Source organism: Lagopus leucura, unplaced genomic scaffold (assembly GCF_019238085.1).
Source record: "Lagopus leucura isolate 7727_CA_CO unplaced genomic scaffold, USGS_WTPT01 Super-Scaffold_100004, whole genome shotgun sequence".
Taxonomy (NCBI): Eukaryota; Metazoa; Chordata; class Aves; order Galliformes; family Phasianidae; genus Lagopus; species Lagopus leucura.
In genome coordinates, this window is record NW_024962264.1 from 38,109,187 (window position 1) to 38,124,776 (window position 15,590).

At 37.3% G+C, this 15,590-nt stretch overlaps 1 protein-coding gene across 5 annotated transcripts in view; it reads left to right on the forward strand.

The window, feature by feature from the left end:
• The window catches only part of BMPR1B (bone morphogenetic protein receptor type 1B), a 258,612-nt gene that overhangs the window by 109,262 nt on the left and 133,760 nt on the right, over positions 1-15,590 (forward strand). For 4 of the 5 annotated variants that reach the window (XM_042872059.1, XM_042872062.1, XM_042872061.1 and 1 more), the window contains one exon: positions 3,002-3,060. In XM_042872059.1, coding sequence (XP_042727993.1) covers positions 3,002-3,060 — 59 coding nt within the window. Of the gene's footprint in view, positions 1-3,001; positions 3,061-3,711; positions 3,768-15,590 lie in introns of all 5 variants that reach the window. The other variant, XM_042872060.1, reaches the window with a different exon arrangement.

The window sequence follows — 15,590 nt, forward strand, 5'->3', positions numbered from 1 at the left end:
AGGTTCCATATTAGCAAGTAAAGGGGAGAAGGTGAAATATTTTTATGCCTGTAAGCTAGACTTCAACTAATACAAGTGCTGTTATGTGTAATCTCTTAATTTATGTGGGTAACAAACTCAAGGGTGAGATGACCCAGATCTGATTGCGATCTCGAACCAGCATAAAGCAGATGGACAGCAGCAGCTCTGTGTGCAGCCACTGCACTGGTATCAGCCTGAGATCAGGACCAGAAACATTTACATATTCAAGATAAGAAGGTGAAACTTTATATTTTGTTTTTCTAGTTTTGAAAGAACTGTAAAGGAAACCATATCTTAAATGAGTTTCTACCTTTCATTTTCCTACTATTTTTCTTGTACTGTGAATTATGAAAAAAGGCTATGTTTTTTTGCTCTAACATTCCAACTTCCGAAAATGAACTTTCTCTGATCAGTACCTCTGCTACTGATGGTGTACAGTTAGGACTCTATAATAAGTATACAATAGGGCATCTCTACTCTTTGGACAGTGAACAGGATATTCAGAACTGAGCACTGTCAGCATCTGGAATTAGCACTTGTTACCTCTGCATTTGGGACAGACAAACATACTAATTTAATGATGAATTTTTGGCTCTCTTTAATTTTGAAATGTAGGGAAATAACTGTGAAAATTATACCCTAAGAGAAAAAAGTCTCTTAGCCTTTGCTCAGTTACAATAGGTGTCCCTAACCTAAAGTCATGAAGTATGAGATTTTCTTATGGAACTGAAGGTACCATATGAATGCAGATGAAGATTCAAACATATTAGTTAGCTAAAATAAATAATAAAATGTGACCAGGAGGTGTAAGGCAAGGCTGCAGCACAATAGGATATTAGAATTATGCAGCCTTTTAAAGGAAGGTAAGATAATACAGAGGCAGTGCAGCAGATTTTAGAACTGAAGTAGGCATCAGATTATGCTTCCTTCTTATATGGTTTTAGGCAAATAACTGAAACTTTAGTCTTCAATTTCCCATATATGAATACAATGAGATAGTGTTTCCTACTTGCATTAGAAAAGTGAATGTTTGTTTCTCAAAAAATTGTGTAGTTTATTAACACTGTATATGTTTTTATGTGGAGCAAGATGTTAAGATATGCCATTTGAAGAAATGTTTTTGTGGCCTGCTGAAAGGAAAATCTTTTCTTGAGTCCAAATTGAAATTCTTGTGTGTGAGCAACCTTTATCTATAAGGTGGTTCAATAAAAAGTAATCAAATAAATGTTTTAGTTTGTAGGGGATACTGAAGAAGTACTTGTTTTTCTCGGGGGCAACTTTTTTGTACCCTACTTTTATATTATAGCACTCCATTGCTGAGAATCTTATTAACATAATCATCCATTACTTTTTTAAATTTCCAGATAGGATATGTTTTTATTTCATATGATCAGATTTTGTGTTTGGATTGCCTGAGTGTATATAATCTTCTGAATATGTGAAAATAATTACTGTGCAAATTTCTTGGTAATCTTCCATACAGTTTCACCAGAGGAAGCAAAAAATATAGGAATAAGAAATAAATAAACAAAGGAACTCGAATTTGAGGCCACCTCCCATTTCTAGGTTTTTTTGTTTGCTTGTTTGCTTGTTTGCTTTGGTCATATTGAGTACAAAGCAGAAACAAAACTTGGATAAGCAGAACGAACAGGAATGTGGACCAGTGTTGAGTGGCTGTCCTCTCAGTTCCTTTCAAACCAGCACATACCTCTGGGGCAGAGATCCTCTATCTGAAAACAAAACTTGGACAAAGTGCAAATCCTTCATTTCCTGAAATCTCTTTGTTTAGGCCAACAAACATGCAGGTCAGCATGGAGGTTATGGAACTGAAATTGAACACCATCTCCTTTTTCTTGGTCAATGAAGTGTAATTTGAGTCTTCTGCTTGTGTATCCTGCTTGCAGAACTGTCTCTGAAAACAAAGACTGGACACTGGTTCCTGGAGATATCCGAGCATGAAATGTTTTTACTGCCAATGGTCAGCTCAGTGCTGTGCAGTTTAAGGAGGCTGTGTGTAAATTTGCTGTGTTGGTTAAAGTGTGTTTAGAGACAACTGGTGCTGTTGCTGTGTAGCTATCTTGAAAGAAAAATAAAGGAATGAAGTTTGAGGTCTGCAAATGTTCAGTATCTTTTAACAGCTCTTTTTGGGCTGGCAATAAGTGAATCTCTCTAGAAAATCAAGTCCGCAAAGAGTCTTCAGTGGCTGATAACTGTGAAGTTTTACACAAGACTGGCCCCAAATACAGATTAAGGAGCAGTAGATATAATTGCCGTTGATATCTAGTGGTATTTTCAGATGTGTAAGAGACTGAATTTGTAACTTGTGCTTTATCTGGGAGATACAGCATACAAATATGTATGGTGTTTTGACTTGAATATCTTTGCTGTGTCTCTGCACATTTTTAGATAGGGAGAAACTAGTGGATAGAAACTGCTGCCAATAGTGTTTTGTTTAGCTACATTTCAGGATGCTAATTAATAATTAGGTTTTACTGATTATTCTCTAGGATGAAATTAGATCTATACTTTAAGCAAACGTTTTTGCTTGTTTTTACTGATGGGTTTGTTAGATGGGATTTGAGCGCATCTGGGCCCAATCATGTACCTCTTCCCCAAGTGCCTAATTCAATTGATTGGGTTGTTTAGTAACAAGAAATAGGATGCTAGCGGGATCTTAATTGTTTAATCTAACCACAACACAGTCATTAGGAGTAATATGTAGAGGTAGATCAAAGCTTACATCTTTGTGTTTGAACAGAAATGCTAGAGAAGGAAAGAGGTACTTCTTACTAGTGAGTCAGTACAATTCAATATTGTACAATTCTTGCCGAAGAATTGCTACTTGGCATAACTCACATGTAAAAGTCATGCCACAGCATAGTAACAAAAAAATTAGCTGTCAGTTTTCTCATATGTGATTGAATTACAACGCTCATGTTAAAAGTTGATGTAATTGATATATCCTTCTGTTCTATTATAGGTTACACCCGTTTTACTTAGACTACAAGACAAAGATTTCTTGAAAATTGAGATCTTCAGGTAAGGACAGAACTCATTTTTAAACAAATGTGGACTTAAGAAAGAAAAATATTGCCAGCATTAACTGAACACAGAGAGTAGTTACTGTTTGTGATCTACACTTCGAAAAGCTGAAGAAAAGTCACTTGAGATGCGTTGAAAGTGGTGCAAGCTATAGAAAACAGACTACTTGAAAAAGACACAGATATACACTTTTGGATGGTTTTACTAGTTTGAATGCTTTGTACCTAGCATATCTTTTGAGGAAGGAATGGTAAAGAGCTGTCTTCAGACAGAAAAATGAGAGTGGGTTGAGAAGGTGAGTCATGGGTAGCTCTCTGATACCAGGTTTTAGCAAAATGACTGGTGCAGATTGCTTGTTGTAGTCTCTCTCTTATGTTTTGGGGAGCTTTGGTGGACTCAAACTTCGTGTTCAGGAACTGTTCTTAGTCCCCTAGGGATTGTTGCTAAATAATAGTAAGTCCAGTAACTGAAGTTGTCCTTGTTTGACTGATCTCTCCCCTGGGATAAACAAGCAGTAGCTCTGCAGAGCGAAAAATCAGCAGCTCTTTGTTTATACAATCTGTTAAAATGCCTGCTTTGTGCATAAGAATTCAGGCATTTTCAAGACAACTGTTGAAAGATTAAATATTTTTTTCGTTATGGGAACAGTCCCAATTTGCTGGAGATGGCCATGTAAAGGCGCATATCTACAGCTGACATAAAACGTAAGTCTTTATACTTTCTCACATTTCTCACATAAAGTGGGGGGAATTGTGCATATTTTTACTTCTAATACAGACTAGTACAATGCGAGTGAGCAGCTCATTTATTTATGAGTAAGAGAAAAATCCACTAATACGATAGCCATTTGCAAAACATATGAAGTTAGTGTTTAAAACTTTCAGTGCAGCATTCCAAGGGAATTAAAACTTTCTGAGCTGCTTGATCTGCAGAACCTTTGCCATCTTTTCAGTTTATACTGCTTATAAACATATTTCTCATCTTAAAGCTTGTAAACACAATACAGAAAGTTTTTGAAATTGGATAATTAAATCTTTCCATACATAGATAACTCTTCTTGACCGTTAATATTCTGTTACCTTGCTGAAGTATCATAAAGAGCCTGAAATAGAAAAACTGCATTGAAACTCCTTTGGGCTTGCATTCTTGGAACATATCCTAGAGCAATTTCATGACTTAATTTGCATTTGGTGTTGGGGAATTTATAAGGCTCTGGTGCTTTGTTACTTGTGCCTAGGTTTTGAAAGGAGAAGAATGAATGCCTGTTAAGTTCGAAATAAAATTGAAGCCTTTTCTTATAAACATGGATGTGTTACCACTGAGGTGCCAGTTAGTTCATGGAGGTATTCAGAACACTAGAAGCTATCTGTTATCTTCCAAAGCTTACAAGTTATAGAAATTAAGGACAAACTTTTCAATTTTAATATTCATTTTTATAGAAATCAGTTCTACAAAATTTTTAAGACCATTAAAAGTAATCCATTGCTTTTCTGTTGTTTCCTAAATCTTTGTCTTGCCTTGGCTATGGAAAATGATTATTTTTTCTTGTTAGGTATTCAAGTAGGTTTGAAACTAAATTTTAGAAATACTGCATTTTACAATAAACTTTTTAAAATGCAGCTCATTTTGAATCCTTTAAAGGTTACTGATTTGTTTACACTGTGTAGCTGTAAGATAACAAATGCTGGCCCTGCTTCTTCATTATTCTTGTTTGTCTGCTTGTCTGCTTGAAATAAAGAATACGCAAGTAATATTACCAATTTAATTGCATGAACATCGACATTGCATTTGATTGTACATCTTTGTAGATGTAGATGTCTTTACTGCTTCACAATGAGGGTCTTCTGAAGGTCATAGAGTTATTCTATGTTTAAAATGTTTCTCGGAATGAGGAGTTATTTTTGACATCTTGCATTATAAGTTAGGTCACTTCAGTCATTTTAGAAAGAAAATACACTAGTAAGTTGAGCACAGAAAGAACTGTGAATAGGTCCGTACTTGTTCTGTGTAATTCTTTGTAATGTTCCTTTTAGTTATTTTTTGCATTAAACTTGCAGATGATACAATAATCTTGAAATTATTTCAAAATGCTGTAGAAGACTGTCCAGTATTTGACAATAGCATTTTAACAATTTACCGCTCACAACTGAAACCAAACGAATTTTAGTGACCGTTTACATTTTTAACTCACTTCTGTTGTAAAGGTTGAAGTAACTCTGTGTTGTATGGCTGTTGTCTGTCATTGCTTTGCAAATATAGGAACTGTTGAACTTCAAAGGCTGTGTATAAATATACTGCACTAAGTCTTGTTTCTTTTTCCTGTCATTTATTATCGACTTTTACAGTAATAATAGGTCTGGTCTTTCATGCATTGTACATCTGAGAAACCCATTTGAGCTTGATTTTGCTTTGAGAAGGATTTAAGTTTAATCATGGTATTCCACAGGTATTTCTTTCATGGAGAGAATAAATTATATAATAACAACTATTAATGATAATGTTAAACCTAATAACTTCAACAGCTGGAATGATTTTTCTGCTAATATTTCACATGGAACCAATACAGCTGAGATAAGGTGTGCCTGGTTCCTTTTATTCCTTATGAGTCATCAACAGAACTGAATATCCAACCCCAGCCCTGCAAGCAGCCAGTATTGTGGAATCACCTTGGCAATGTTCAGAAAAATGTTGCTCCATAACCTGGGCTTGAAACCACCCCGATTCTTGAGCTGGCTTTTAGTAGTTCCACAGAGAGTTATCTTAATGGAGAAAAAGCACCTGAATTCTATTTGCTTTGGGTAAGAAAGACCAGGGAGGTTGTGGAGGAAGGAGGAGGAGGTAGCTGCCATGTGAACGAGCTTTGTAAGCTGGTGTCACAGGCAGGGTTGTGGGGGGAAAAAAAAAAAAAGTGGTATTCCAAGGGAAATGAGAGGGTGAGGACAGGACTGTAGGGGGAGAACTAGGGGAGGGGAGAAGGGCAGTACCTTTGGTGGCAACCTGTCAGCTCCACTCTGCTGTCTTTCAAAAATGCTACTTGTATATTGGGAGAAGTCTTCTGGTCTGCTGAGAATAAAAGAGTGAATGATGCTTGAGCACCAGACCCCATGAAATATCTCCATCATATCAGTTCTGAAGGATCATATTCCCATAATTTCCCTCCAGCTCAGAATTCTTTTGGAGACTCCTGTTCTCCTGTTCTTCCTTCAATCCTTTTGGCAGATTCAATTTGCATTGCGCTCTGGGGAGTTAATTAATTTCCTGTTGGCCCAGACTACAAACCCCTGTACTAAATGTTGGCGTGTTGTGTTGCATGTCGGTGTTGATAAATCTTATTTTTGCATGTTTCAATTACGGCATGTTTGATGTGCTGGAAGATATATCCAAGTGATGTGTGCTTGCTGAATAAGTGGCACTCAAATGTGAAATCTACTTTAGTAGCAGAGTGAATAATCTTACCCTGTTATAGAACTAAGAGACTTTATAAAAGCAGTTTTTAATTATATGTCTTAGTATTGTAACTTAAAATTAAACTTTCTGAAATTGGAAATCCAGATTTGAGCTGACATCATAACATGTGACCTTCAGTAGTTATTGAAAATTGAAAAATTGAAAACATGAGACAAGGGCATTAATTGTTGAATGGTTTATAAGCTTGCTCTGGATGTTCATCTTAAGTGTTAGCACTATTTTATTATATACGATAATAGTTATCATTTATGGATACTATGGGTGCCTGAGATAAGGCATTCAAACTCATTTTACTCACCTCTAGCTCAAATCTTTTGAACTTTCAATTAAATACATAGAGCTACTTGCATATATAACCTATTGCTTTTAGCAGATCTGGAAATGTGAGCAAAACAGTGCGGGTCTGATTTGGCAGCTAGGCTTGTTGACTCTGGGATTTGTATGCAGCCAGTTGCAGGAGAAAGTGTTAAATGAATGTATCTGTAAATTTATATTCTTTTATTATTAGCAATTTGAATTTTTGTTTGCTAGTAATCCTTACAAAGAAATCTTGAAATCTGGTTGGCAACTATCTTGCAGAAATGGTTGCTGCAGTCTTCAATACAGTTTAATAGAGTGCAATGTCTTGTGTGATATGTGTAACTGACAAGGGCTGTAATCAAACGTATTTTCAGGTGACTCGATAGTTATAACTTTAAGCCAATTTGCAGCTACATTCATTTTTTGGAGTCTCAAGATATTTTCCTTAATTTTGTTTGTAGCTGGTATTCTATAACTGACATAATAAGGTACAAAATTTGATAGTTTGAAAAAGAAGTTTAAGACTGTCATATTAACATTTACTCAATTTCAAATCTAGAATGCTTATTTCTAAAATATATTCACTTTGCATGTAGCCTTGTCTGTGTATTTCAGAATATCCAGGATTTGAAATCATATGTAGTTGACTTCATTGTATTTTGGTAAAACAGGAGAGAAAGTAGGACCTCTGCTTTCCACACTGTTCACAGCTGCTGTAGAGCTGAGGATCTGTTTTCTCATCTTGGAGAATACAGCTCTTGCTCTCAAAGTTAAAACTGCCTGTGTTATTTGCATCTGTTGTATTTTGGTCTGTGTATGTCTCCTGTGACTTTAAAAGATTAAACACGATCATTCTTTCTGTACTTTTCTAGCATCACAATATGCTAAAGTCGGCTTGAATATTTAAAAAGTGGGGTCAAAATATGATCTTGCATTAGCAGAAATATATGCATGTTGAGCCAGGTGCCATTGCATACTGTTGCAAGCCAAAGAGGCTTGTGGTTTGTTATATTGACCCCGGTCCCTCCAAATGAAATCTCGGAATACGGCAAATGTGTTGATGAAGCAAGGACATGCTTTTATTTACTAAAAGATGGATGAGTGAGAGAGGAAGAAGAAAAGGAGGAAAACTAAAAGAAGTCACCACTGCAGATCCCAAGATGTCCTGAGGGTCTGTTCTCCTCTTTCTAGAGTGTTGAGGATGTGATGGGCTGAGCGCTGCTGGCTGTGGGTTTAGCAGTGCCTTTTATGCCTTATGATGGTCCCCTCCAACTGGGTCAGGAGCTGTTGCCAGGCAGAGACTGTCCAGCATCTCATGCTGTGCATGTGCCGCACTGTCTGTGCTTCTCCCTTTGCATGGCGGTGGTCAGGCAGGGTGGAAAAGTGGTGAGGGCCAGGAGACAGCCTTAAGCAAAATGGTTAACTCCTTGCTGCTGCTTTGCTCTTGCACACGTGTGTTTGTTCTGTAACATTCAATAGAGTGTTACTGTACAATTTTTTTTGTTCTGAGGCCTTCTCAAGATTAGTTTTGTTTCACTAGTCACCAGTTAGCTGTGAGCCTGTCTCTTAACCAGTGGGAAAGAGAGCAGGAATTTACAATATTACAGTTCCATCTATTGTCACAGAGTCCGAGCCAGGAACAAACAAACAGGTTTGGCAAACATTTTCATGGCACCATCAGAAAATCCTTTCTGGTGATATTCTTAGGGGGTAAGGTGTAGCTTATCAGAAATGGGGCAACATTTGGTGGTTGAGATAGGCAGATTACTACCAAATTTATCTGCTCTCCACCATAAACTTTTTTTCTTTTTAATATACTCCTGAGAAAGCATAATGTTTGAGGAAGCCTTGTTCTGTTCAGATTGAGGAGAGGCACGCAAACAAGCTGCAGCAAGATGTGCAAACTTGCTATGGCTCAAAAGTAGCATCACATAGTTAGAATGTCTGATCAGTAATTTTAGCTGATTTCAGCCAAACTGAGGCCTGGATTGTGCACCTTCTAACTGTGTGTTTTAATTCCCTACTTAGGAAAAATATATCACCCCGACCCCCATACCCCCACCCCTGCAAAAAAGCAAATCACCTTTTGTCTCCTTTGTCAATGAGAGAGCTCCTATGTAGCTGAAGCCTGTGATTTCATAAAGATTTAAATGCTTTCATAGGTGAAAATGAGATTATTTGAGAGTGAGCTGGCTGTAGCTTTTGTATTTTGCTTTATTGGATAGTTCCAGTAGTAAACGTAATTTATTGAAGGAAACCTACAAAATGACTTTAGTTGCCTGTTCTGAATGATATTTTTTAAAGAACTCTGCTCTTTGCTTGTTTTTATTTTAATGTAAGGTACATGGTGCAACTTGTATACGCGTATTGTCTGAAGGATTTGAATGGCCTGCCTGTCTGATTCATTTTAATAGATTCCAGCCTTTTTCCATGACGTCATTATTATAACAGCCTTCCTAGCAAATATGAACAGCTGCTGTGTATTTTTTTCTGTGTTTTATATTAAAGCAGTAACAGCTTTTCCATTCTCTACCAGTGACAGCAATAGTCTTGTCTAATGTAGAACAAAATGAAAAAAAGTTAAAAGTAAGGATCTGTGATGCTGTTAACAGGCCAGTAATGTAACAGGTCCCCATGTATGAATCGTTTCATAATGCAATAAGGGATTACTTATGCTGCTGTCATACTGGTCAAAGGTTGGTCCCATTTCCTTCTGCCTCTCCTCTGACCCAAACTGTGCATTAAAGTTGATAAAAACAGTGTTGTACTCAGCTTCCAGGCCCAGAAGGCAATTTGTGTGAAGTATGTTACTGTAGTCTTTTTTTTTTCCTAAATATCATTATTATGTTGACTGCATGTAGAGGTTTTAAAAATTCTTGTCAATTCTTATAGTTCAGGTCAAGGAGACTTACTTCACTGTTTCTCTGTGCATCTAGAGTTCAGTGATGCCATGGAGGCCACTTTATGGAGAGGCTGTAATACTGAATAAAACTAGGAATTTGTTGCTATCACTGTTATGTCTAATTTCCTATCGCTCCTTCTAAGTAAAGGTGGCAGAGGATACAGGCGCTCATATTGTTGTAGTGCATTTTGTCTGGGATGCCTCGACTGGAGTCTCGGTATCTTGTTGGTGATATGCATGAACTGAACTTGGGTCTCTGTGTTCCAGTAAACAATGTCTGCATTTAATGTGACAAAAATAGAAAGTATATCCAAAACACCCCCTTGACATGTCCCTAGATAGACAGCTGCAGTGCTACACAGAGCAGCAAGATGCTTGTTGATCAGCCAGCTCATGTCTCACCTCTATCCACCTGATGCCTGGAGTAAGGAGACAACCACTGGCAATTGCTGTTCAGTGACCAGTAGCCTGACTGGGGCATGACCTGGCTCACAGACTTGCCAAGCCTCGTGGAGAAACATGGCCACAAAAAGATAGACAATCAATTAATGCTGTTACCTTAGCTGTCTTTTGCAATGCTTTCTTTGTGTGGAAGAAGATCCAGCAGCTAAGTGCCTCTCATGTCTCCATGATGCAGAGGGATTGCTTGTACACCAGGTAGGTGGTTCTGAGACAGCTGAAGATACTAAGAGAAAATCAATGCTAACCTTGCAACATGAAGCTAGATAAGGAGTATATTGTTCCTGTCTATGGTATTAATCAAATGATGCCCATTTTGTGGCTGCATATAGAGAAATAATTTCATAAAAAAAAATAACTTCAATGCCTTCTGGGGTTTATCAGTTACAAACCATTCTTGTTATCTAAGAAGAACCTTACAAAAGGTGCCTGACTTTTCTACAAACGTATCCTAAAGCAGATGTAATACTAATATTCAATATAGCAAAACATATGGAAATTACCTTCTGATTTCTAAATGCAGAAAGAGTAATTCAGGAGGTGAAGTATGAGGTGGCTGCCTACCGAAAAGAAGTTATTCTTTTAAACATTTGACACTCTGTTGTACCCAGTGACTAATGTTTGGTGTCCGTTACTATGGCTTTTGTGCCAAACAATACTCTGGGTAGGAGGACACTTTAAAAACATTCCTATTTTTGATGGTATTGATGGTATGATTAGAAAAATTCCAGTTTCATTCTAAGTGTACATAACTTATGAAGGCTCTTCTTATCATTCTCTTATTAAAATTGGAAGGAATGAAAAACAAATCAGATGTCTAGTAGAACAAAATCTAATTTTTGTGTTTTTTTTTTTTTAACAGACAATTAGAAAGCAAATGAAGAAACACCATGTTACACAAAATATTTAAATATTTTCGGATTATAGTTTTTTATCATTACTCTTCTGCCTTGAGGAAGTATCTCAAATCATTGTCATTAGACTAAAGTTCATGAATACACAGAAATTTGCAGTCACCTACCTGTGCTAAGTGCAGAAATTAATTTTTTCCTTCCCCTTTCTTTAACTCCATATTGTTTTAGGAAGTTTTGCTTTCTGGCATTGCACTTATAGCCAATTTGGCTTATATGTGGTGTAAAACAAAGTTTTGAACTAGTTCTTATCAGTAAATAAACTTCGTTACGGAACTGTTTGTTCATTCCTCCCACCAGATTGTTTCAGAGAGTAATTGTTATTTGCATAAATATAAATTTTAATTTTAAGACTTTAGATTTTAATTTTTAGATTTTAAATACATGTTAGAAGTAAATACTAGCTAGCTTACAAAAGTTTTGTCTAAAAAAATAAAGATATTTTATACTCTTTTTGTTTTTAAAAATGAAAGTCTTCAGCCATCCTCCAGTGATGATACATTTTACTATGGAAAAGGATTATGCATTAGTTATAACTTACAATATATAGAGCATGAAGTTGTTCAATGGTAACGATTGCATCTGTTTGATCTATAAGGCAAAGCAAAATTATGGAGGAATTCCATGAAAATTAATATATTTAATCTATGTTCCATCACTGAATCAAATATAGCTCACGTGTTTGTAATTTGAATATAAAGAGGTCTGGAAAATAAATGTCCTGCCTTTCATGAAAGATGTTTTATGTTTTGCTGTTTAGAACTCTGAAATAAAACTCGATGTATCTTGGTAAGAGAATGTTCCCCAAAAATGTACTTCACTGAAGAATTACCTGTCTTTTTCCAATTGAGAGCCCTTTTAGAAGGATTAAACTGAAATGGCTTTGCTAATGAAAGCATGTTTGAGTGAGAGGAAATGGCAATGAAAAGTTTTTAAATTCAGTACATTCATTCTATAAATTAATGCTAGTAAATTGTTTTTCTCATGTTACAGTACAGCGTTTATCAATTAGATTTGTACTAAAGCTAATAATGGACTCTGAAAAGAAAAACTATATTTTAGACAAATGTACATTTTCAGATATTTATTGCACATCCTGGTTACATTCCCTGAGCATGAAGCATGTCAGTCAACTGTTTGACCTGTTCTGTCAGAAACAATCAAAATATCAAAATATGTAAGATAGGAAGGCCCACAGCATTTGAAAGGCTTTCTTTCTGTGAGTGTTTCTCTGCTATATAAGCATGTTCCTCATGATAAGTCCTTTAGGGAGTAGCGTGTGTTGGAGTACCACTTGCCAAGTTCAGTACTTATCAGTCTGTCAGTGTTACGATAATATAGGGGAGAATCTGTGGAGGAAAATAATTTGATCTCATTAGTCCTATTAAAAATCTTCTGTGAGTGAGATTGATTTGATAATGCTTTGTAATCAGTGGTTGCCTTTAAAACCAGTAGCTTGTTCACTGTGAAATAAATTGACGCCTGTTAAACAAAAAGTTTCTGAACAAAAGTCAATACTGCAAGGCATCATTACAACAAAAAGTCATAGTGTCTCTGTTGTAGCCTCAGTGTTAATCAGGACAGGGTTTTTAGGAAGAGGTAATATTTTTTATTAGATTTATCATTCTAGCTAAGAAAAAAAACACAGACTTTCAGGCAACCAAGCCTTTATTCAAGTCTGTGGAAGAAAGACTTTCTGTGCCCAAAAGCTTGTCTGTTTTCCAATTTATCAGTTGCTCTAAGGAAATATATTGCTTCTCCTTGACTGAAACATTAGCATTCTTGTTGGCCCTGCTAGTAGGGGAGCCAGCTGTTGCATGGGCATGATGTTTTGTTGAATTTCTTATCTCGTAACTATGCTCGTGCTTTACCTGCCCTGCACTTCTTAGACATTGGGTCCTCCCTATGGGCAGTAAAGGAGAAAATGTTCCTGTACAAAGATGACTACTCAGACTGATAATATTCAGCAGAGAGTTGATGGCTTTTCTCTGCTTTGAACTTCGCACAAAAAAGGAAATTTTGCCCTTTGTGGGATCTTTTTCCTCCTTGCTGCTTGTGAGATGTACATCCCTATCTCCTGTTAGTTCTAATCTTGTTTGTTTGGCCAGCCTATGTGCTGGAAGGGTTACAGAAGAGAAAATCCTTCCCTGGGCATCCCCCTGCTTTTTAATGGGTCTGATTTGTGATGTGCCATGACGCTCTACCAGTGGCTGCTCAAAAGTCTCTTGCCTGTTTTTAGAAAGGACCCACCAGACACAAAATAGAAGACAAAAATATTTGGTGTCTTGATGGAAAGTGAGTCTAAAGGGGTCTGCTGTAACATAAAAAACAAAAGGAGCAGTGTTTCCACCTAGTGCGCCAAAAATCTTGGAGTCAAATGTGAAAAATGTTTATAGTGTTGTATAGTTTTATTGCTACAGACTGAGAGAAAACAGCTTATAGAATGACTTTCAGGAACTATACTGTGTACCAGTGGGCTGTCAAATAGAGGACAGAGGAATACCTCTCTTTGCTGTAGGGTGGGACTGGGGAATCTGTAGTTGTACTCAGCTTTCTTGCACTGTATATGAGAATAAATGCTGGTTTTGGATTCACTGAGGTTCTAAATTCACAGGGATGAGTTTGGCCGTAGTGCCAAAGACTGTGTGGGTACTTCAGGGCATGAGCCCCCATGGAGCACTGGAAGCAGCACCTGTAGGACTGTGGCCTTTCCCCCAGTCCCATATAAACCTGCTTATTGGGATTTAGTGTTTATCTGCTGTTCTTGAGCTATGTTTTGCCTGGGTTTCCTTGGCATAACATACACTACCATGTTCAGAGTGGTTACTGCTTTCTGGACCATGCATGTTTGCTGTAGTTCTAGTATCATTCTTGGTAGGAATAGCCTCATTTGGAGCAATAAATGTTATTAAAATGAAGAAGCTCAGTTGCAAGCTCATCAGTAACCTTTGTTTAGTATTTTTTGCTGTCTTCACCACAGTCACAGTACTACACTAATTCCTGTTAGCTGCTGAAGACTAATGGCAGGCTGAAGCCAGGGTGGCTGTGGAGTTCTCAGGCAGTCTGGCACTTTTTGCTGCTGCAGCTAAGGAACAGACTGCGCTCCCAGCCTGCTGTAGAATGAGGTGTGACTGAGTCGTCCTGTCTCCTTGAGGAGCTGGACCGTGGCACAAGACTGAGGCCAGGGCCTGAAAAATGTATCCTGTGCTTTTATGCCAGGGCATACTTGAGCTGCTGTGCTCCCTGTTTTGTTCAGAGACAGTGATTAAGGAAGACTTGGATTTAAACATGAAGATGGATATTTGCATGTTAGGTAGACTAAAAAATGAGTGTGGGAAGAAAAGTGTGGAGGAACAAAATGTTATAACTGCATTTTCTCAGATACTTTTTTTGTGGTGTGTTATGTGTCCATTACTTTTTGGTATCTGGAAGAGAAATTTATTCTTTGTTTGCTCTCAGTTGCTGTGAACTGGTCCACATTTTCCTTCAGATCCCTTAATATCCTTAAGAATTTTGACTTAACATCTGTCAACGCTGACCATCTAACAGACCCTAATATGCTGAGTCCTCTAAGCTATGTGCTTTGAATCCCATCCTACCCTGGTCCTTTGGATGGAATCTTTTTGGCTTTTCTACCACCAGACTGGGATGAGCAGATGAGGGAGATGCTTCTTAGTATCTTAGTATCTTACTATCTCCAAGTAAAAAGTGAAAAACTTGAAAACTTGAAAAAAGTCCAACACCTACCACATTGTAACAAAGGAGCCTTCTGTTGTAGCAAAGAAGGTGGTAGCTGTCCTCTCTACTTCCAGTTCTGCCATAGTGGGAGCAATCATGTTCCCATTGCTGTTCACCTTCCCACAAGCAGCCTGGCCTTGATGCTGTCTTTGCACCTTGCCTAGTTCTTATTGGCTGCTGTGATCAGCCACAGTTTGGCATAGTTCTCTGCAGCTGAAGAGGTATCCAAAATTGTTTACTTGCTTGCAAATGTGAGAATCCAGCTGTAATATTTATTCCCCATTGATTTAGAAGATCATTTTGCAGCCAAAATAAAGCTTAAAATGTGGAGACCTATCCACACGCTCCACTTGACAAATGCCAAGTGTTTTCCTTTCAAGCTTTGATTAAAGAGCATCCATTGAGGCACAGGAGTGGAATAGAAAAGCAGTGAACACATAGTGTGAATTACTGCTTGGTAGCTGGAATACAAGTAGAAAAAAATAGTTCACTTGGAAGGGACCTACAAATATCATGAAATCCACCTGCCTGAATACTTTAAGGCTAATCAAAAGGTAAAACATATGATTAATATATATAGCGACAACCAAAAACACAAGGTGCGAATAATTGGCAGGTATGGCTGAGAAAAGCCAAGGAGAGGGACAAAAAAAAAAAAAGTGGAGGAAGAGTCTGAATAAGGAGGCCATCATTACTAACACAGTCTGTGATGTGTGAGGACTGCGTATGTAGGACAAATCACTGCTATC